Source organism: Lepus europaeus, chromosome 20 (assembly GCF_033115175.1).
Source record: "Lepus europaeus isolate LE1 chromosome 20, mLepTim1.pri, whole genome shotgun sequence".
Classification (NCBI taxonomy): domain Eukaryota; kingdom Metazoa; phylum Chordata; class Mammalia; order Lagomorpha; family Leporidae; genus Lepus; species Lepus europaeus.
The window spans coordinates 33,566,028-33,589,007 of NC_084846.1; the positions used below are offsets into that span (position 1 = coordinate 33,566,028).

At 46.3% G+C, this 22,980-nt stretch overlaps 1 protein-coding gene across 2 annotated transcripts in view; it reads left to right on the plus strand.

The window, feature by feature from the left end:
* The first annotated feature begins 7,389 nt into the window (after window positions 1-7,389).
* The window catches only part of ZNRF2 (zinc and ring finger 2), an 89,994-nt gene continuing 74,403 nt past the window's right edge, over window positions 7,390-22,980 (plus strand). For both annotated transcript variants that reach the window (XM_062178039.1, XM_062178041.1), the window contains exon 1: window positions 7,390-7,901. In XM_062178039.1, the coding sequence (XP_062034023.1) occupies window positions 7,424-7,901 (478 nt within the window). In that variant the 5' untranslated portion in view covers window positions 7,390-7,423. The remainder of the gene's footprint in view (window positions 7,902-22,980) is intronic.

Consider the following 22,980-nt stretch of genomic DNA (forward strand, 5'->3'; position numbering starts at 1 on the left):
GGTGGTATTACGGCTGCTGGCCTCTCGTGGTCCATAGCGGTTACTGGAAGTCTCCTGTGTGCTGAGTGTCTAGGAGCTCTCTAGAAGCACGGTGGGGAGTTAAAAATAAAGCAGAAAGAGCTCCCGTGCTTGGGAGGCTTCCACACCTAGGTTTAAAATACGGGCCTTGCCTTTGTTGGAGAGTTTTGCGGGAAGAGGTAGTAAGGGCAATGTCTTCTAGGACCTTTTAATCATTCATATCATTCATGTATAACCGTGGTGATGTGAGCAAGTGACAGGATGCAGGGAGCAGGGTGTGTGTGCACTGGCAGGGGGACTGCAGCACGCTGCAGCAGAGAGCTATTTTCCTTCTAAGCTTGTCTTTCCCTCCTGTAGGGTGGGAGGACCCCTCAGTGCTGACCCCATGACATGCCTTCCTACGCTCCAGGAAAGAGCTGCAGTTCCTTTCAAACACTATTTGTAGAATCTGAGCTTTCTCTGTAATGGAGGAGAGCATTCTAGACTGGGGTGTTCTGTGTTGAGGGTGTTTAAATAAGGGACTTTCGAGGATTTTGAAAAATATGTATTGTTTGTAAGCTGAGGTGACTTGGGAATAGAATATCTAAATTTAAGTTCTTGTTAATACCCCATACCATTTTGATGAGCAAGAATTAAGTTATTTTTGTTGGCAGGTGCTGACATTCTGTCTCAAGCTGTTTTCTTTTTTAAACACTGTCCTCTCTGAAATGCATTTCTTGTTACTTAAACAATTTTTAATTTACTTGAGAAACATAAATAAATAGCTAGATGGAAATTTCCTATCTGCCAGTTCAATCCCCAAGTGCCTGCAACAGCTGGGGCTGGGCCAGGCTGAAGCCAGGAGCCAGGAACTGAACCAAGTCTGTGAGTGGCAAGCACTCAGCGACTTAATTCATCACCCCTGCCTCGCAGGGTATACATTAGCAGAAAGCTGGAATTGGAGGGAAGCAGGGACTTGAACCCAGACACTCCAGTGTGGGATATGGACATCTTAACCACGATGCCAAACACAAAACAGCTCCTCAAGCTGTTTTTAGGTAGCAAAATGATCCCCACATCTGTGTTAAACATAGCATAGAGCTCTGGCCATACTGGTTAACATGAAATGATTCTTTTTTTTTTTTTAAAGATTTATTTATTTATTTGAAAGTCAGAGTTACACAGAGAGAGGAGAGGCAGAGAGAGAGAGAGAGAGGTCTTCCATCCGATGGTTCACTCCCCAGATGGCCACGATGGCCGGAGCTGCGCCGATCTGAAGCCAGGAGCCAGGAGGTTCTTCCGGGTCTCCCACGTGGGTGCAGGGGCCCAAGGACTTGGGCCATCTTCCACTGCTTTCCCAGGCCATAGCAGAGAGCTGGATGGGAAGTGGGGCAGCCGGGACTAGAACCCGTGCCCATATGGGATGCCGGCGCTTCAGGCCAAAGCGTTAACCTGCTGAGCCACAGCACTGGCCCCATGAAATGATTCTGTGACACACTTAAGCCTATTCTGGACCCTAAAGGCTCTTTAGTCCAAGTGTCTAACCTGTAGAATCAAGAGAAATTAAAAGAAGAAGAAACGCTTTCAGAGCTAGTGATTTCAATTAGCTCTTCTCTGGTCTCTTAATGACATGTCTTTTTCAAATTCCGTTGATCTACCTGTCTCTATACATCTATTCATTTCATAGTTGAAAGACACAGATTTGTCATTATGACATGTAATATTATTATTATAGCAGTGATGGACATACTTATTAGTACAGTATGCTAAACAATTATTACCAAATAACCCATGTCAATAATGCATTAAAATGATACAAAATGATGTAAGTTTCAGTGAGTAGTAGTATATATTAAATAGCACAATATCACAAGCTGGTAGAGAAGAGGTACAATTTATTACAACCTGCTAGGGATAACGAAATTGAGATTAAAATTTGTTTATGTATTAACAAGTTTCACAGTAGTCACAGGTAGGGACTGAATCTTTTGTGACTCATAACCACCATGTGAGACTGGCATTATGATCATGTACATTTTTCAGAGGAAACAGGTTTAGCCAGGTTAAGTGGCTTGCCCTAAATCCCTCAGCCAGTGTCAGAGTGAGCTAGGGCCTAACCCTAGTCTGAGCTCACCGATGTCATAGTGTGTGTTGATAATCCTGTTGTGATTGGCTCCTGTTACTTGTTCATTAAAGAATCAATGAAAGTACAGAGAAGGCAGAACAAAAGTATGACAAAGATATACAGACTATTGAATTATCTGAGAAATTACCCAACTATGTGATTTCTAAGTACTGTAATTTTAGTTTTAGAATTTAAGATACAAGTTTCTTTTCTTTTTTTTTTTTTGACAGGCAGAGTGGACAGTGAGAGAGAGACAGAGAGAAAGGTCTTCCTTTTGCCGTTGGTTCACCCTCCAATGGCCACGGCGGCTGGCGCACTGTGCTGATCCAAAGCCAGGAGCCAGGTGCTTCTCCTGGTCTCCCATGGGGTGCAGGGCCCAAGCACCTGGGCCATCCTCCACTGCACTCCCGGGCCACAGCAGAGAGCTGGCCTGGAAGAGGGGCAACCGGGACAGAATCTGGCGCCCCGACTGGGACTAGAACCTGGTGTGCCAGCGCTACTAGGCGGAGGATTAGCCTAGTGAGCCGTGGTGCCGGCCCTTTAAGATACAAGTTTCTAATCACACTGAAGTCTTTTTTTTTTTTTTTAAAGATTGTATTTATTTTATTTGAGAGGTAGAGTTACAGACAGTGAGAGAGAGAGACGGAGAGAAAGGTCTTCCTTCTGTTGGTTCACTCTTCAAATGGTCGCAACGGCTGGAGCTGCGGCAATCCAAGGCCAGGAGCCAGGAGCTTCTTCCCTGTCTCCCAAATGGGGGCAGGGGCCCAAGCACTTGGGCCATCTTCTACTGCTCTCCCAGGCCATAGCAGAGAACTGGACTGGAAGAGGAGCAACCGGGACTAGAACCGGTGCCCATATGGGATGCCGGCGCGCTGCAGGTGGAGGGTTAACCTACTGCACCATGGCATCAGCCCCCACAGTGAAGTCTTGCATATTATTTTCTTTTTGGGAGGTGTGGAGAGGGAGTGGAAGAGAAGGGAAGAACAAATTTTTATGCACTCTAAAAAGTGAGCCTGGCTGGGAAGAACCCAAGGCCAAGTACCTCAATCAGTCATTTGTTTGCACACACTTCCGCAGCACTTACTCAGCTTCCTTCTTCCTCATCTTCTTGCCTTTAAGTTAATCAACCAGGTTCAAAATCTTTGGGGAAGATGCAAAGCCAGTTTCTGATTCAATAACCCATTCCAAAGCCTTTCTAAACAGACCCAGTTCATTCTCTGCACAACCCATGGCCGTTGTGGAAACTGGAGTTGTAGCAAGGCTCACCAGCGTGCAAATGGGTCTCGAGCCATTTCTGTGACTGGTTATACAAGGACTTCAAGACACTGGTAATGATGAAGTCCTCCTGCATGTTGGTGGGGGCACCGCAGTTACGGACCTTGTAGCCACGCTTCTGCAAGTGCTCCAGGTTCCGTTCCTCCTGCACGCAGTAGCTGGAGGAACGCCCACCGATGGCTATCAGTCACCGCGCTCATTCTTCTCGTACTGCCCTGCACCTGTGACGAAACACAGAACTCAAACACAGCCCAGACGGTAAGCTTCAGCAGTGCTTTCTGTAATGTGTATTGAGGCAAATTGTGTTAGTCCATTTATTTAAAAACACAATATCATAATAAGGGTGAAAAAGGCCTATTCAGGTAATTCTACAAACAGTCCTTTTTTGGAAAAGAGACCAGGTAGTGCGTAAACACTAAAAAAAGGGTGGGGGCATGGTGGGGAAGGACCATGGCCACCTTCTAAACACTGTAATGACAGGAGACAGAATGGTAAGATTTTAGCAAAAAATGTAGTCTTGGAGCTGGCTGCAAGACAGCCTCTTTGTGAGACTGGGCCCGAAGGAAAAGACTAATTAACATCACAGGCTCTTAAGTCCTGTACAAAACTGATGCCCCACATCTCAAAGGTCTGATCTAGTGCAGCTTTAAAAGAGGGGGTGCAGCAGGTGGTGGCTCAAGTACTTGGGTTCCTGCTACCCATGTGGGAGACCGGCTTAACCCACTGCACCACAGTGCCGGCCCAAGGAAAGCATCATTTAGGACCGGTGCTTCTCCGGGTGCAGTGTGAGGTCTGGTGGCAGCACCACCAGCATATTGGGATGCAACTTTGAAAAATGAGAACCACTGAGTTGTTGATAAATGACAGTTCAAAATTGCTTACTAAGTTTTCGCTTGAAATTAAAGTCACTGACCGTAAGAAGTAATTATAATTCAATATATGGAAATTAAATTTTTGAAACATTTATTCAATAGCAGAGTTATGGACAGAGAGCTATTCCATCTACTGGTTTATCCTCCAAATGGCCACAATGGTCAAAGCTAGGCCAGGCTAAAGCCAGGAGCCCGTAACTCCATCTGGGTTTCCCACATGGGTGCAGGGGCCAAAAGTATTAGGGTCATTTTCAACTGCTTTCCCAAGCACATCAGCAGGGGGCTGGATCAAAAGTGGTGGGAATCAGTGCCCACGTGGGGTGCCAGCACTGGAGGCCATAGCTTAACTCACTGAACACAACACTTCAATGTCGTCTTCAGATCATTCCTCTGTGTACTTAAGTTTGCGAAGCACTCATTTAGACCATCATTTGTCAACTGCAGATTAAAACCCATTAGTAGGTTGTAAAATCAGTCCTGTGGGTAGTGAGCAGGATTTTACAAAAGTAAAATAGAATGGAGCAGAAATTGGAGTGGCTCCATGTGACATGGGCATTATCTCATAAAGCTTGCTCCAGTTCTGCCAAGGGGTGTACACCCCTGTGGACTGATTTGGACGACACAGTACTTCAGTTTTTGCAGAACCGGAAGGGTGTTAAAGAAGCTATCCATTTTAAGTGAAGTCTGAACTGTTTGTTGGATGATGAAACATCTTGACAGTGTCACGGGGTTGCCGTTAGGTTCAGGGATTCAGAGGGCTGAGGAGAGCAACGAGGGCCAAGCCGAGAGCAGAGAGGGTGGAGACAGCGCCCACCACGAGGGAGCCGTCCAGGAGCCCGGAAGTGACCTCAAGGGAGGACTGGTGAGGAAGTACCTGCTTGCACTCGATGATTCATTCTCATTTACTGTGCCAGCACAGGTCTCAGGCGTTGTGTGAGGAAGAAGGGTACAGATGTGCGCTCCACCCTGGGTGTTTGCACTGTTTAGTGCAAGAGGTCTAATAATACTGCGATCCGTGCTGCTCTATAGCACTGAACAGACACACAGAAGGCAGTCTGTGATGATGGGCCCAGGGGTGGGCTGCAGGGGCATCTGTAGGGAGAAGATGCTCAAACAAATGACGACCACACCTTAACGTGATATTCCATGTAAAAGCATCGAGTTGCTTTGCTCTCACACTTTGTGTGCATGTGTACATCCATAACCATTCATATATTCTTTATGTACATATATTCTTGTTCAAAAATGTGATTACCATGCCCTTTGAAAGAATGAGAAAATCATTACATAAATGGCTCATTGCAAACATGGGGAGCGAGGAGGGGAAGACCAAGTATTTCTGTCATTTGTACAAAAATACTATTTTATTTCTTTAAAAGATTTATTTACTTGAAAATCAGAGTTACACGGGGTGGGGGTGGGGGAGAGAAAGGCTTCCATCCCCTAGTTCACTCCCCAAATGGCCTTAATGGTGGGAGCCAGGAGCTTCTTCCAGGTCTCCCACATGGGTGCAGGGGCCCAAGGACTTGGGCCATCTTCCTCTGCTTTCCCAGGGCATAGCAGAGAGCTGGATTGGAAGTGGAGCAGTCAGGACTCAAACTGGTGCACATATGGGATGCTGGCACTGTAGGCGCCAAACCCATATTATTTTCACATAGAGGATACGTCAGGGCTTTTCAACATGGGTGGGTCAAATGTCCTGACCACGCTGTGCAGTCAAAATGCCACTTCATAGTTAAGAACAGACTGGGGATTTTATTAAATCCCATTTTAGAGAAACTACAAGATTTTATGGCAGCAGACGCCCTAGGGTTTTAACACAAATATTCCAGGCAGGGAAGCTAAAACCCAAAAAGGTTAAAAAAAAATTGCTGCCTATCCATAACTTAGCCCTAAGGGGCAGGTGGGATCAGCCTTAGTTCTCCCAGCTCCGCTCTGCCCCAGGCCCGGGGCGCCTTCAGATCCGGTGGGCAGCTGCCGCCTTGGTCCTGTCTCCTGATTCCGCTGTTCTGTCAGTGTTAGCAGCATTGCGGAGCGTCTGGTTTTCATCTCTTAAATCGGCGTGTAAGGTAACACACACCCAAGCCGAACGCCCGGGACACAGGCACAGCCTTCACGCTCCAGCCCGCACACGCTCTTCTGGGTCCGCGGGCCACGTGTGGAAGGAGGGGCCGCCTCCTGATTGGCGCCCCGAAGGACTCTATCCTCCAATCGGCGTAGGGCCAGAGGTGGCGGAGGGGGCGCGCCCTGGCCGGCGGGGCGGGGCCGGCGACTTGTCCATCATCGAGTCCGCGGGTGGTGGCAGCACCTACCACACCGCCTTACCTTGTCGAGGCGGGGCCGGGGCCGCGCGAGGCGGAGCCAGATCGGCGGGAGCCAATCCACGGGGCGGGGGCGGGGCCTTCGCACGCAGCCCAAACACACGGGCCCGGGCGCACCCTGCAGCCGCGCGGTTTCTCGGCCTTCCGGTGTGAAGCCGGGGGAGCCTCCTCCCTCCTGGGCGCCCCCGCCCTGCCGGCCCTCCTTCGGCCTGGAGAGGGGGGGAGGCCGGGAGACGGTTGCCGGGAAGCGCGCGCCGCCCCTCCGTCGCCGCCTCCCTTCACGCGCCACCCGTTTCCCCTCTTTCTCCGTTAATAACAGCTGGGTGGCGGGGGGCGGAGGGAAGGTGGCCCCGGCGGAGGCTGGGCGGGCGCCTCCCACTCAGCCGCGAGCCACCGTGGGAGCCGGAGGATGGCGGCGGTAGCAGCGGCCGCCCGGGAGGAGGCGGTGCCGAGGCCCAGGGCGCAGAGCGCGGCGGCGGCGGCGGCAGAGGCAGAGCGCGGCAGCGGCCCGTCGTGGCGCACCAGAACCGAAAGCAGCGGCAGCCGCGCGGCCACCTGAGAGAACCCGGCCCCGCCTCAGCCGGCGAGCGGCGCCCGCCGCCGGGCCCTCCTTCCTCGCCTCGCCTCGCCTCGCGCGCCCGCGTCAAGCCACCGGCCTCGGCCGCGAGAAGAGCGCGCGCCGGGCACCGACCGCCCCTCGGGGCGCCGGGCGGCGGCGCTGGACGTGCGGGGGCCCCTGGGGGCCGGCCGCGGAGCCTCGGCCCTGCCCGCTCGCTCCCGCCTTCCCGGAGCTCGGGGCGCCGCGCGCGGGCCCGGCCCGGGGCGAGGCGGACATGGGCGCCAAGCAGAGCGGCCCGGCCGCCGCTAACGGCCGCACCCGCGCCTACTCGGGCTCGGATGTGCCTTCCAGCAGCAGCAGCAGCGGCGGGGTCAACGGAACGGCGGGCGGCGGCGGAGCTCGGGCCGCGGCCGCGGCCAGGTTTCCGGCTCAGGTGCCCGGCGCGCACCAGCCCAGCGCCTCGGGCGGCGCCGCGGCGGCCTCGGCGGCCCCGGCGGCCCCTCGGAGCCGCTCCCTCGGCGGGGCCGTGGGCAGCGTGGCGTCGGGGGCCCGCGCGGCGCAGTCCTCCTTCAACATCCCCAACAGCAGCAGCGGCCCGTACGGCTCGCAGGACTCGGTGCACAGCAGCCCGGAGGACGGCGGCGGCGGCGGCGGCGGCAGCGGCAGGGACCGGCCGGCGGGCGGGGGCCCCGGCGGGCCGCGCCTGGTGATCGGCTCCTTACCAGCCCACCTCTCGCCGCACATGTTCGGAGGTACGGCCCCCTCCCCGCGCGCCGGGCCCCGCACGTGGGCCGCGGCCACCGGGTATTTTTGCCCTTCTCCTTTTCGCCTACAGTCTCTGGGTGCTGGGTCTCCGGCGCCCGGGCCGCTCACAGGGGAGGGAGCGCACTTAACCCCTGCGGTGCCGCGGCCGCCGGTCTAGCACCTGCACGCTCACCCGGTGGCTGCCCCCTGGAGAGCCGTGAGGGCGAGGGGAGTGGAGCAGGTGCTTCTTTAAGACCGACCAGCATCCCTCGTGGTTGTGGCTTGCAGCCCCCAGGGAGGCAGGAGGAGACCCGGTGCCAAATGTGGTTCTGTCTGGGGACTCAGTGTGGGGATCGGCACTAAGGGCTCGGAGTCAGGGGGTCTCAGACATTGGGGGATTCGAGAAAGCGGGGAGTTAATAGCTCTTTGGAGCGAATGGTTTCACCTACTGTGTACTTTTTAGTTGCGTGAGGGCGGTAGCAAAGTGTGTTCTTTAACCCAGCAAACCGCTTCTACAGACTATGGTTCATGTGCTTAATTTGGACGTAAAAAATTAATGGGTTTAATTTGGACGTAAAAAAAAATCGCGACCAGTTTCTTAAGGAGGAACGCTAAAAATGATTAGCACTCTGCCCACAAGGTGCAGTCGCTGGCCAGGAGCTTTGGAGAGCAGGGTTGCCTGGAGTTAAGTCGCTGATGAGACAGGGACGTTCTTCCTAGCAAAGCCATGTTCTGGAGGATGCACTGGGTCTCAGGAAACTGAGCTCCGCCTGTCCAGTTGTGTTTTTTGGGCTGACCTTCTTCCAGTCGGGCAGTAGTGTGTGACTGTCCTCCCTGACCCCCACCCCCAACCTGATACCAGGTAAATTCATGATGGAGTGTGGTGGAAATCTCGTCCCCTCCCTCTTTGGCCCCTTGGGGAGCTACCCTGCCTGCTAGCCTGAGTTAGGATGGGAATGTCGTGTGTCCCGGCTCTGCAATGCTGCTGTCACACTTACTGCATGACTGTGCCTGCCTTTCCTTGTTGTAATTTCTGCGTATGTAAACTGAAGTGTTGGTGTTTACTGAAACTGGTCCATCTTCTAAAACCGTCTTGTTTTCAAGAGCTGCTGCTTGTGTCCTTACGTGATTTGCTCACAGCCGACGCGGGTGAAGGTGCTGTGGGCACCGTGTGGAGGAGTGCTGGTTTCCTGGGAACTGCAGGCTGGCTGAGAATCAAGGAGTACTGGCTTTTAAAGGGACTTATGTTTTTGAAATGAAAATTCTCACTTAGCAGTTATGATCATCAGAAGATGCGGATATTGAAAACTTGCTAGAGGGGAAAGGCTTGTCAAATTAATAGCTAATAGTTATTCAACATACAGATGACTTTTCACTTCTTAAAGTGCTGATCGCTCCCTTTGGCAGTATATTCATATGCCTTTAGTGTAAATATATTCCATTCAGAGCTGGAGACAGACAGTTGACACCCACAGTAAAGTAGCTAGTGACAAAGACCTAGTTGCTGAAAGTTGAAGGAAAAGTATATATATTTTTTCTTAACTGAGTTCTTAGATTTGTGCACTGGGAAAATAGTTCTTTTGGTGCTGCCGGAATTAGGATGACTTGAGGACTTTTAGCAGGACAGTGGCACTGTCTGAGGACCTCGTGACAGCCTTCTGTGTGGGTCCTTGAAGAGAACTGAGCCCTAATGTCCTAAGGTGTCTGTTGTGTGCAGTGAGGTGATTTTTCTCCAATACCATGAGAAAGCTTAGTTGAGAAAGCCTGGAAGCAGGTCTGAGAAATTACCTGTTCTTATATGGTGGAATCAGATGAAAGTGCCACGGCCTTAAATCCTGTTGGGACAGGGAGATGGGATAAGGCACTGCCTTAATGAAATTTGTGGCTGAATTTCCTTGGATGAATTTTTTTATTTGACATGTAGAGCTATAGAGACAGAGAGAAAGGACTGTTTTCCGTTGGCTCACTCCCCAGACGGCCGCTATGGCCGGCGCTGCGCCAATCAGGAGCCAGGTGCAGGGCCCCAAACACTTGGGCCATCCTCTGCTGCCCTCCCGGGCCACAGCAGAGAGCTGGACTGGAAGAGGAGCAACCGGGACTAGAACCCGGCGCCCATATGGGATGCTGGTGCCACAGGTAGAGGATTAACCAAGTGAGCCATGGCGCCGGCCCCCGTGGATGGATTGTTAAGGAAAAAAGAAACATTTCTCTTCCTCCTTAGATTTCAGGAGCTAGGTGATAACTCATTTTAAAATTAGGCTTTCTTATACTTCAGGTCAGTTTTTTAGTATATGTTATGCTATGTGAATATGTTTATGCAGTTACAAATTATACAAATGTTTGCACATATATAAAGCAATTCCTGAAAATCGAGGGAGTATTTTGAAGTAATGGAAAGTTTTAATTTGGAGGTTATTTTGATTGTATTATTAATGGCTGCAAATAAGAAAAATTTAGTGAAAATTAACCTCCTCTTTTGGACTGTCATATAATTTATTGAAAATGAAACACTAAAGGCAAACAATACCACTTTTTTTTTTTTTTTAAAGAATCTGCCAAGTCAAATTGTTAGTAGCTCCATCTTAATGAATCACCAAATTGAAAAAGAAGGTTTTCTATGTTGGTTTAAAGCTTTGCTCTTATTTAGATATATTTAGGCTGCATGCACTCTAATTAATTCTTTCTAGAGAACTGAAACACAGCTGCCTAATTCCGATATTTCAGTTTGCAGAAATTTAGAATTGAGTTATGGGGCATCGGTATACAATTACAAAGGAGTTTTTGGGTGAAGTAGTTCTTTCTTTGGTTATTTGTTTACTGGTGAGTTTGATACTATTAAAAATGAACCAACGTGTTCTCCTGACTACTACTAGTATTTATCTTTGTTTTAGAACAGGGACCAGTCCAATATTTGTTAGCCTAGGTAGTATCTTAGAATTTGTTTGGCTTTATTGTATGTCTGTTTTTCCCACTATGAAGTTGCTGATGTTCATAAAAGCAGTATGGGTAGTGAAAGAACCTCTGTGTATACCTCAAAGATGCAAGTGTGTTATGTGTTGGACTATAAACATATACCAGTGGAGATTATTTCCAGAGGAATTATGTAGACTTCCATTATGGATGCTGGGTCTGCAAGTAAGAAACACGTAAAATGAATTAGTTGGAGATAATCAACCCTTGGTACTGTGTTGCTTTTGTCTTCCTAAGTATCTTGCACTTGGTGGGGGTGTGGTTTACTTGATTGTAATTGAGGTACCTCCTGTTACTTAGGAAACATTTTTCCTTGTATTGAAGGAGCGTGTATTATTTCTTAAAACTGAGTATTTCTATACTCATTTCTATAGAAAGATTTATTTCTTTAAATTTTCAAGACAGGTGTCGAATTTTATAGTGTTGGATTATCTCCATTAATTGTTACTGAATTTTTCTCAGTTGTTACTTCTTACTAGAATCAAGTACCAAAATGTTTGAATTTGGGATACTGTAATTCATCTTCCAGTTCTTTTATTCAGTTGAAGACTTTTCTGGGGGAGTGGCAGAAAAGGAATGTCTGCTTCTTCCTAAGAAAAATGACACTTCTGACCATAATCCCTGCCACCCTTTAAAAAAAAAAAATGAGACCTTTGGTGGTTAATGTTTCTCATTTGTAATCTCGTATATCTATTCTGTTTTTAGTTTTTAAAAAAGATTTATTTATTATTTGAAAGGAGAGTTACAGAGAGGCAGAGGCATGGAGAGGGGGAGAAAGAGAGAAAGGGAGAGGGAGAGAGGGAGAGAGACTTCCATCCGCTGATTCATTTTCCAAATGGCCACAACTGCCAGAGCTGGGCTGATCTGAAGCCAGGAGCCAGGGTCGTCTTCTGGGTCTCCCATGCAGGTGCAGGGGCCCAAGGACTTGGGTCGTCTTCTGCTTTCCCAGGCCATAGCAGAGAGCTCTATTGAAAGTGGAGCAGCTGGGACTGGAACTGGCGCTTATATGGGATGCTGGTACTGCAGATGGTGACTTTACCTGCTATGCCACAGCGCCAGCCCCCATATATCTTTAGATATTATAGGGGAGACCCCTTACATTGTATGCTGTGCTATGCTAACATGTGGCCTGTGTCATGGAAGTTTTTGAGAGTACTCTTGACTGCAGAGTAGAAAGTGGCCTGGAGAGAGGAATGGTATGCTGCACAGGGCAGCCGTCATGGGCTCTGAGAGCAGTGTGACCAAAGAACCCGGGTGCTTTGCTGGCTGCTGTGGTGCCTGAGAGAGTAGGAGCTCTGTCGTCTTACTAATGGATCATGTGTCCAGTGAGTTCCTTACTTCCCTTTAGTTTGGTTGCTTCACCTGCTGACCTCCAAGTGTGTTCTTACTTCTAGTTACCAAAGTGGTCAATTAGAGCCATTTGTTTCATATTGTTCTTCAGTGTTTCTAAGGAGAATTGCTTTAATGTTATTTCATATACAAGGTATACATACAGTTGGGTATATTCAAAATAGATTGAAAGAGAACTGTGGTACATGCTTTATATAGCAAAGTACTTCCCAAGTTTTACCTTGTTATGTAAATAATTCTTAGTACTGTTGCTTATTTGAAATGTTTTAATTTTGCATATGCTTGTCTGATTCCACATGTATTTAGGTGTTTAGAAATTGTGGGAAACATCAACTTTTGAATGAACAAGGGGCTCAGAAATACCTTAGGCTGTGATTATATTCCTTATTGGTAAATTACTATAAATTTAGCTGGTAATCACAGCACACATTTGTTATCTCACAGTTTCTGTAGCTCTAGAGTCTGGACACAGCTCAGTAGGGTCCTAGGTGCTGGCCAGGACAGGGTCATTCTCTGCAGACTCAGCTAGGGAAGGGTCTGCCTCCAGGCTCAGCCAGGCGGCTGGCACAATTCAGTTCCTCCTGGATATTAGCTTCCTGGCAGCTTGCTTCTTCAGAGCCAGCAAAGGAGTGGCTGTACATGTCTAGGTAAGCATCACTTACTGCCTGTTGCCTTTGCTGCATTCCATGGACCTGGGTGACACTTTTTCTTTTTGAATCAACTCTTTTGAGGAATAATCTTGTTTACTACATTTTGATGATTTTCTTTTACCTAGGAGTTATTTTAGTGTGGCTTTGACATTGTTTGGTGGTAGATTTGTTGTTTTTAGTATTATTTTTCTATTAACTGGTGTTAGCTAAAAATATTGCTTTCTGATCAGAGAATCTTAAGACTCCATTGTAAATGACAGAAACACATCCCAAAATATCATTAAGTAGAAAGATGATATTGTCTCAGACCATTGGAAAGGGTTCTAGGGTAACTGACGGAATTGAAAAACAGGTGCAGGAAGGAAGGTTCCTGGAGCTGAAATTTAGCAGTTCTCTGTGTGTGTGTGTGTGTGTGCTCCCTAATGTGTTTGCTTCTCTAGTTTTCTGACTCTTCCATTAAATACAGGCCTTCTTCAGCCTGATGGCCTGTGGCTCGCAGTTTCAACCACATGTGATCCTAGAGGACTGAAGAGAGTATGTCCCTCTGCCTCCAGCAGCAGGACGCGTGCTCGCAGGGTTTGAGTCCTGTGCCTGTTCATAAATCAAATTGCCAAAGAACAGGAGATTGGATGCGGTTCACTCTCTGCTGTTGTAAGAGCAGTACCTTCCAATCTGACAGCTGTGAGGTCTTGATTTGGAGTCTCCAGATTTCCTGTCTGTCAGAGCACTTCTTCAAAATCCGCCCATCTGGTCTCTGAAGTCTCAGTTCCTTAATAACTCTCTGCTTATCCAGTCTTTCCACCATTTTGTCATTTACAGACTCGTTGGTTTCTCTGAAAGACTTACTATTACAAGTTTAACTGTCTTTATAGAGGTTGAGCCAAATGACTTTTATCAAGTAGTTTATGGATTGGGACAGTCAGTGATTCACAAGCACAGTCTCCTTTGAGTCTCATGTCATGAGAAGTAGGTAGATGTCTTTCGTCTGTTTTCTGTTGCCATAACTGAATACTTGAAATGGGGTAATTTATAATGAGCTTATTTAGGTCAAGTTTCTGGAGGCCGAGAAGTCCAGGGACACAGTGGTGGTATCTGGTAAGGGCCTGTGTGCTGCCCCCCAAGGCAACACATGGAGAAAGCAAACCTGTGAAGTTGGGTCTCACTTCCTCTTCTCATACAGCTGCTAATGCCATTGTGAGGGCCCCACCCTTAAGCCCTCATCTAATCCTAATTACCTCCCAAAGGCCCCACCTCCCAGAACCATCAACAAGTGACTTTGGGTATTAAGTTGGCAACATGTGAACTTAGGGAGACACACCCCGACCATAGCAGTAATTTCCTCAGTTGTTACTTGGAGATGAGACTCACCAATTAGATGAGCTGCTTGCATAACATTCTGATTTCTTGTTGTAAAGTATGTGGAACCTAATTTCTATTAGTAATTTAGAGACCTGTTCACAGTTGATTTTCTTTCCTATGCAGTTTCACATTTATCTCTTGTGTTTTTTTAAAAATTGGCTTTGTTTTTAAAAAAAAGTTTATTTTTTTTTTTTAAAGATTTATTTGAGGCCGACGCCGCGGCTCACTAGGCTAATCCTCTGCCTGCGGCACCGGCACCCCAGATTCTAGTCCCGGTTGGGGTACCTGTTCTGTCCCCGCTGCTCCTCTTCCAGTCCAGCTCTCTGCTGTGGCCCGGGAGTGCAGTGGAGGATGGCCCAGGTCCTTGGGCCCTGCACCCGCAAGGGAGACCAGGAGGAAGCACCTGGCTCCTGGCTTCGGATTGGCGCAGCGTGCTGGCTGCAGCGGGCCGGCCGTAGCAGCCACTTGGAGGGGTGAACCAACAGCAAAAGGAAGACCTTTCTCTCTGTCTCTCTCTCTCACTGTCCACTCTGCCTGTCCAAAAAAAAAAAAAAAAGATTTATTTGAAAGCATGATAGAGAAGGAGAGCAAGGGAGGAGTATGTGCATGCTTTGATCTGCTGGTTCTCTCCCTACATGATCAGGACAGCTGAGGCTGAGCCAGGAACGCCATCTGGGTTTCCCACATGGGTGGCAGGGGCCCAAGTACTTGGACCATCTTCTCCTTTCTCCGGATTTATTAACAGGGAGCTGAATTAGAAACAGAGCAGCCAGGACTCAAAGTGTGCTCCATATGCACTACAAGTGGGGCTTCACTTGTTGTGCCACAATGCCAGCCTAAAATGTGTGTAGTTTTGCAGGTCTCCCTCAGTTGTGTAAATCTCTGTTCACACACAGTAGGTATTGTGTGAATTTCCTCCTGCTGGGAAGTCTCTTCTGGGATCCCCCGGCTCCTTCTTTTCTCAACTATTTCTCCTGAGATCTCTGCTCAACAAATTGGAGATTCCTTTTGCTTCTCTCCTGTTCTGTCTGCTTTCCTGATCTCCTGTCTTTTCTTTCTTAATGTTCTGCATTGTTTTTGGTGGAACTCAACCCCACCATGTCCTACTGAGAAAGAATGTGTATAAACTAAAAGGCTTTTCAGACTTTAATGTGTGAAAATACTCTTATTTCTGTCCTTACTCTGGCTTGACAACACATTCTAGGTTGGAGATATTACCCTCAGAATCTGTAACGGGGTGCTCTGTTGCCTTCTGACTCTTAATGTTGCTGTGGAGCACACCAAAGTGGTTTGTATGGCACCACCCCTATCCCACCTGCTCCCACCCCTCAGGCTTTTAGAATCTGCTCTCCTAGGGTTGGAGCATCTCATCACTGCATGTCTTAGGTGGATCTGTTTTCATTCATTGTGTATTTGGTGGGCCCTTCCAGTCTGCTCTTTTGTTTGGGGCAGTTTTTAAAATTTTTTTATTTTTTTTATTTCTATGATGATGATTCGATGTTGGTCACCTAGAGTGATCCATTGCTTTTTGTTTTTCTCTTCTGTTTTTCATCTCTTTGCTTTTGTTACGTTTTTAAGGCCTCCTCTCCCCCAACATTATATTGTAACCTTTGGTTGATTTTTGATTCAGTAAATTTTTTTTTTTTTGACAGGCAGAGTGGACAGTGAGAGACAGACAGAGATAAAGGTCTTCCTTTGCCGTTGGTTCACCCTCCAATGGCCGCCTTGGCCGGCGCGCTGCAGCTGGCGCACCGCGCTGATCGATGGCAGGAGCCAGGTGCTTCTCCTGGTCTCCCTTGCGGGTGCAGGGCCCAAGCACTTGGGCCATCCTCCACTGCCCTCCCGGGCCACAGCAGAGAGCTGGCCTGGAAGAGGGGCAACCGGGATAGAATCCGGCGCCCCGACCGGGACTAGAACCTGGTGTGCCGGCGCCGCGAGGGGGAGGATTAGCCTATTGAGCTGCGGCACTGGCCTCAGTAATTTTTAATTTTTAATGTTTTTAAAAATTTCCAAGAGCTTTTTATAAAATTGTTTTTTTATATATGTTCCAATTTTGTTCTGTGGCTATAAGATCTTTTTCTGTTTCTAGTATGTATTTGTATATGCATAAGTTTGTGTATATGTACGTGCCTATATACATGTATATATGCACCTGTATATGTGTTTTTGTATGTACCTTTGTATATTGCATATATGTGCATACACCTACATATAGATGTATGCACACGTGTATTTGTATCTGTGTACCTACATGTATGCACGTAAGCACACCAGTTATTTTGTGCACGTGCATACATGTACTGATGTATATTTGTACATGTTCATACCTGTGTTTATGTGCATGTGTGTGTATATATGTACTGGTGTGTATGTATGTGTATATATGTACCTGTGTCTGAGTGTGTTTATGTATATGTGTGCTCTTTTCTTTTTCCTGGCCACCCAGTTTCTTAGTTGTGCTTTCTTTTTGCTTGTCTTTAGTCTTTTGTTTGATACTTTTCTCAAATGTTTGCTGCTCTTCAGCTGATTATTGAAAGAGGGTCATTAAAAAGCTGATTGGAAGCTCTCTATGAAGGTACAGTTATATGCCTAGGCTCTTTGTAATGTTAAATTATTGTCTTTTTCTCCTGGGTTGGTCATATTTTCCGGTGGCTTTCCTTGCCTGGAAGATATAACTTTTTATGCCAGTGTTCTAGGAGCAGAGTGAGGAGATTGAAAAGTCATACTCAGTACCAGTGTGATACCTCTGCCTTCAGCTACCCGTTGTCCTCAAGTCCAGAAAGTTTTCCGTCTCCAAATAACAAACCTCCAGTCTGATGCTTGGGTCGGGTTGCCCGGCTGCTGGAAGTCAGAGAGGACAACTAGGTAGGTCTAATGGCTTCTTGCATACCTGGTGGTGAGTCTTTCTCCTCAGATCCGCCTCATCCCTGCTTCCAGGGATAACTTAATGCTGGGTGTAAAGTGGAAGTTATCACACACTTGTTTTCTTTTAGTCATTTTCAGTTGTACGTTTGGGCTGAGCAGGGGCTGATGGATGTGTTCAGCTGGTCAGCTCTAACAGGAAGTCCTCATTTTTAATTGCATTTGAAATAGGAACCTACCTGTTCACTGTGGAATAATAATATTCCGTCAGTTCTCAATCCTCAGGTGATCTATCCCAAATGTAACTGTTGTCATTTTTATATATGCTTCCTAGTTTTTTAATTCATTTACTTGCTTATAAATGCATTGAGGAAAAAAGTAGTTTCATTTTGTGTGTTACTGGCAAGAACATTCTAAAACCTGCTTGTACACTTTAATTTGTGTGGAGCAGATTTTCCCATGGATGACTATATACATGCAACTCTTCATTTGCTGTGTATTTATTGTTCCATAGTATGTACTATGGTTTCTTTGATCATTCTTCCGTTAGTAAACATTTGGATTGTTTATACTTTTCCAGTGTTGTCATAATCATCTTTATGAATATGTCTTTGTACATATGTACAGATTCTTCTAGGATGGGTGCTATTCTGACACTAACAGGTATATTGCAATATAGTTAGTACACTGACCCCCTGGAGTTGATGTCAGATATCATGGGTTTAAGGGCACCATCTGAAGAAGGCTGCTGTCACTTCGGATGCCAGCCACTCTTCAGGGGTCCTAGGCCATCTGCATTTCTGCCCACATGACTACAGATTTGGGTGGTCCTATGACCTCCTCAGGCTGTTAATTCATTAGAGTGACTCACAGTCCTAGGAAGGTGCCATTGTTGTGATTAGTTTCCTTGCAGGATACTGGTGGATCAGGACCAGCCAGATGAAGAGGCATAGTGTGAAAGGAGGATCCTGAATGCAGGGCTTCCCTTTGGAGTCCGGCTGCCTTTCCTTCCTAGCACATCTCTGTGTTCACAAAGCAGGAAACTCCTCCAAGCCTCAATGTCCAGACTTTTTACTTGGACTTCATTGAGTAATTAGCCAAGCAGTTGACTAAACTCAATCTGCAAGAAGCAGAGAATTTAATTTCCCCATTTTACAAGTGGGAAACCAAGATTAAGATATTGAGACTTTGCTTTGAAGGTAATGTAACTCCTAATGACACAAAACCCAAGACTTTTTTTTAACCCTTCATTTTACCCCCATTTTTAGCTTCTTACTGGTGCTGTTAGGAATCAACACAAGCCTAGAGGTTTAAAACTATGTAATTTTTTTTTAAAAAAGATTCATTTAATTATTTGGAAGAGTTATGGAGAGGGAGAGACAGGGCTATCTCCGATCTGCTGGTTCACTCCCCAGATGGCTGCAACAGCCATGGCCTGGCCAGGCCAAAACCAGAAGCCAGGAGCATTATCCTACTCTCCCATATGGGTGGCAGGGGCCCAAGCACTTGGGCCATCTTCTGCAGCTTTTCCTAGGCCATTAGCAAAGGAGCTGGGTTGGAAGTGGAACAGCTGGGACGTGAACCCATGCCCATATAGGATGCTGGTTCACAGGTGGCAACTTTACCTGCTACACCACAACGCCGGCCCCAAAGCTACACCTTTCGGGTTTTCTTTTAATCTTTAAGTCAGAAGTTCAAAATCGGTCTGACCGCACTACAGTCAGGGTGTTGGTTGGGTGCTTCTGGAGACTGATAGAGTCCAGGGAAGGCCAGAATGATAAACTTCTTGAATATCCTTATTGTCTAAGGAAAAATGCCATGCTTTTGCTTATATAGTGAGTTATCAGGAGAGAAAGATGAGATCATACTGAAAGAAAATAATTTTGGTAAACTTTAATGTGCCGTTAGCTTATTTTTATTTTTATTTTTATTTTTGACAGGCAGAGTGGACAGTGAGAGAGAAAGGTCTTCCTTTTCCGTTGGTTCACGCCCCAATGGCCGCTGCTGCCAGTGCACTGCGGCCGGCGCACTGCGCTGATCCGAAGGCAGGAGCCAGGTGCTCCTCCTGGTCTCCCATGCGGGTGCAGGGCCCAAACACTTGGGCCATCTTCCACTGCCCTCCCGGGCCACAGCAGAGAGCTGGACTGGAAGAGGAGCAACCGGGACAGAATCTGGCGCTCCAGCCGGGACTAGATCCCTGGATACTGGTGCCGCGGCACTGACTGCCATCAGCTTTTGTATCTAGAACAGTTATGAATCCTTTATCTAAAAGATGGGTTAAATGAGAATTCTTTAGAGCGTCCTTAAAATGCAGTATAAATGAGTGGACTTGTAGAAATGACGAAAAAAGAAAAATCAGTGATCATCTGATGTAGTCTCTTGAATGCTTCAGAGAAGAGTTGTCTCTTCATTCACACAAGGTAAACTATTAAAACTGTTTGAAGTTACAGAAGGAGGTTTTTGGGGAACAGTCACTATATCCTGAAGAGTCCATGGGAAAACTTCAAGGTGGTCCAGGAAGCTTTTGAACTTGTATGCAGAATATTGTGTTTTATGTTTGATTTTCTGGAGGAATAATGTGTATCTCAAAGGTGTTCTGTGATTCTAAATTGAGTAAGAACCATCATTCTAAGAATTTTTTTTCATGTATTAAGTTCTTATTTTTTGGGTACAGTTCTCTTGTTTTTATGTGGTTCTTTTGTACTTTATGTGCCAACTAATTAAGCTTCTGCTATGTACTAGTGGGTGATAGTAATAAATATGATAGCTCATCTTCATGGAGCTCGGTTGTCAGTTTCCTGAAATGGTTTTTTAACATTGCAGTATCTTTTCCTGAGCCTTCTCTAATTTTACCATTGTTGGGCATTAGTCGCCCTCTTTTTTTTAAAGATTTATTTATTCATTTGAAAGGCAGAGTTACAGACAGAGGTAGAGAAGAGAGAGAGAGTCTTCATCTGCTGGTTCAAATGGCTGCAATGGCTAGAGCTGAGCCAATCTGAAGTCAGAAGCCTCTTCTGGGTCTCCCACGTGGGTGCAGGGACCCAAAGACTTGAACCATCCTCCTCTGCCTTCCCAGGCATGTTAGCTGGTTTGGAAGTGGAGCAGCCAGGACTCAAACTGGCACCCATATGGGATGCCAGTGCTACAGGCTGGGGCTTTAACCCGCTGTGCCACAGCAGTGTGCCAGGGCGCTAGTCTCTGAATTGTGGATTAGTTTGCATACAGTGGAATATATAGATGTTAAGTGTGTTTTTAATAGTTTTGACCAATGTGTAAACCTTATAACCAACACATTCTCAAAAACAGAATACTTTCATCACCCTAAAGAGTTCTCTTGTGCTCCTTCTCGGTAAATCCTACCCTATATTGCCTGTTACTGTTAACCATAGACACGTTTTGCCTGTTGTTGAACTTCATGTAAATGAGTTCATACAGCATGTCAGGGGTTTGTGTGGTTGTAAGTGCAGTTAGTAATTGATGTCATTTCCCTTGCCCTACCTTTTTTTTTTTTTTTATCCTCCCAACCCCATAAATTACTGTATAGACACTGTAGACAATAAAAGCAATACACATGCAGGTAGATAGATGTGGTAGGTTAGTATATGTGATATTTCAAATAAAAGAGGAACTTAATTAAAATTTAGCACTAATTTATCTGTTTTGCCCATCCTTTAATTTTAACATCTCATTGGAAAAGTTTTTAGATTTAATGTTTTAGAAAGGATTTACTTAGCAAAGTGGGATGTAGCAGTTGCAGATTGTCTGCAAATCCTCAGAAATAGGACAGAGTTCAGGGAAATTTATTTACTTTTTTAAAATTTATTTATTTGAAAGAGTTACACAGAGAGAGGATAGACAGAGAGAAAGATGTCAGTCTTCCATCCGCTGATTCCTCCCCAACTGGCTGCAACAGCTGGAGCTGTGCCATACCGAAGCCTGGAGCCAGGAGCTTCTTCTGGGTCTCCCACACAGGTGCAGGGGTCCAAGGACTTAGGCCATCTTCCACTGCAGGGAAATTTATTTTTAGGGTCAGTGTTTCCAAGTCTGGAAATTTCATTTGTCCAGGGAATATAGGGACATGGTTGAGCAAGGATTCAGGAGTTTGGAATTTACTGTTCTTGGTTTAGTCCAAGTCTTTGTAAAAATTGGGTAGATAATGGCTAACTAGCCAGTTTTCTTTTTGCCTATAATGTTTCTTTTCTGTTTGCTTATGTAAATGAGTAAGACATAATGTTACATTTTGTGTATAATTGAAGTGTAATCCAGAATAACAGCTGAGGCTAAGATAAATCTCAGCCTGTACAAGAGAGACCAGAAAGGGGAGTTCTTAGGGCAGTGGGGACAGTGAGACTGACTAACTGTTCTGAGTCTTAAATATGAACTCCACATTCAGCCTGGATTGAAGAAAGTGGCTGGGATGGCAGAATCTCTGCCTGGATTCTGTTAGTATCCATGGGGAAGAGAGTGTTTTTAGAAGGTAGGAGAGGGGCTGGATGAAAATTTCCAAAAGCAGTCTAGGGCTGCATGCACTTGATGTAAGCAGTCTTGGGAGAAGCACCAGTGATAGAGAGAACGGTGTTACTTAAGATCAATCACACCAGCTTTATGGCTTTCCTCTTTGATTTTCTTGGGCTTCAGTTTCTAATATGGACTATAGAATAATGAGGCTTTTTTTTTTTTAATGTCCATATCTTGGCTGTAAATACACAAGTGCAAGGAAAATCTCATTATAAAAGTCTTTGCAAAGGTAATTAAATATGTTAAAAACAAGAGTCCAGGAGCCTGAAGTGTCATCTCAGGGCTGGGGCATGGGAGGGAGTCCTGACCAGACGTGGAGCAAGGGGCCTGTTCAGGCAGCTGGTAGGGAGCTGGTTCTCTGGTGCTCTGAAAGCTGTGTTCACCTGTTTGGGCGTTGGGGCTTTGGAGGACTCTGAGAAATCTGACAAGCTTGCTCTTCAGAATGCCCAGGTCTGTTGTCCTCGCCCCGGTGTCCACTGCTCCACTGACTTTTTTTCTTGAGTTTTTGCCGTGTGTCCACATAAGGTCTTAAGGACTTTTTACTTTTTTAAAATTAATATTATAGGTAGCAAGGTTTAGAGACAAATGTTCCTCAGTCTGCTTATGAATATGTAATAGTGGACTTTTACAAGCATAGGACTTAGCTATTCCTTTGTGTTTCAGCTGGCTTTAAAATTGAGCATGGAGGAAACTTGACATGTTCTCCATCATACATAGTCTGTGTATCAGGTTTTTTTGTTGTTGCTTTTTCAAAGTATTCTGTGTCTGTTGCAGTAGGTTAGACAGGCTTTCTGGGAATGCAGATATCGAAGAAAAACTTTAATCATTAAGAAAAGGATAGACTGGTGGTTAGAGAGCCTTGGAAATAAACCATAGTGATAGAAATTAATTAAAGTGCCATGGGTCTTGTTTGGTAATTCTGTTCCTAAATTAGTGTGCATATTTGTACTTAAAGACAAAAGGGTCAGAGTTATACACTAACAATTGGTTCTTTAATGAGTAGGAATATTGACATTCTGTTTTTTCCTCATGCTTTGCTCTATGTTTCTATGCACATAGAGCTTGCTGTGGTGTAATTACCACTGCTGCTCCCATCCTGTGCTTGTAACAACCCTTCCAGAGCTCAGATTCACTCTCCTAGCTCTCTAACTCTAGCTGGGTCCTCTTAACGCTAGGCCCAGGGAGCAAACTCTACTTTGGACAATGTCATTGAAAATGTATCTTATAGACCACTGGCCTCATGTGATTCTTCTAGAAGGAAGGTTTTTGTAGCCAAGCAAGTTTGTAACATATTAAAGTAATGTAATGGAGAAAGCTGGTTAACTCATTTAAACTCAGCATTGCACAAATTTAATGGCAACTTGCTTCTTTTTGCTGA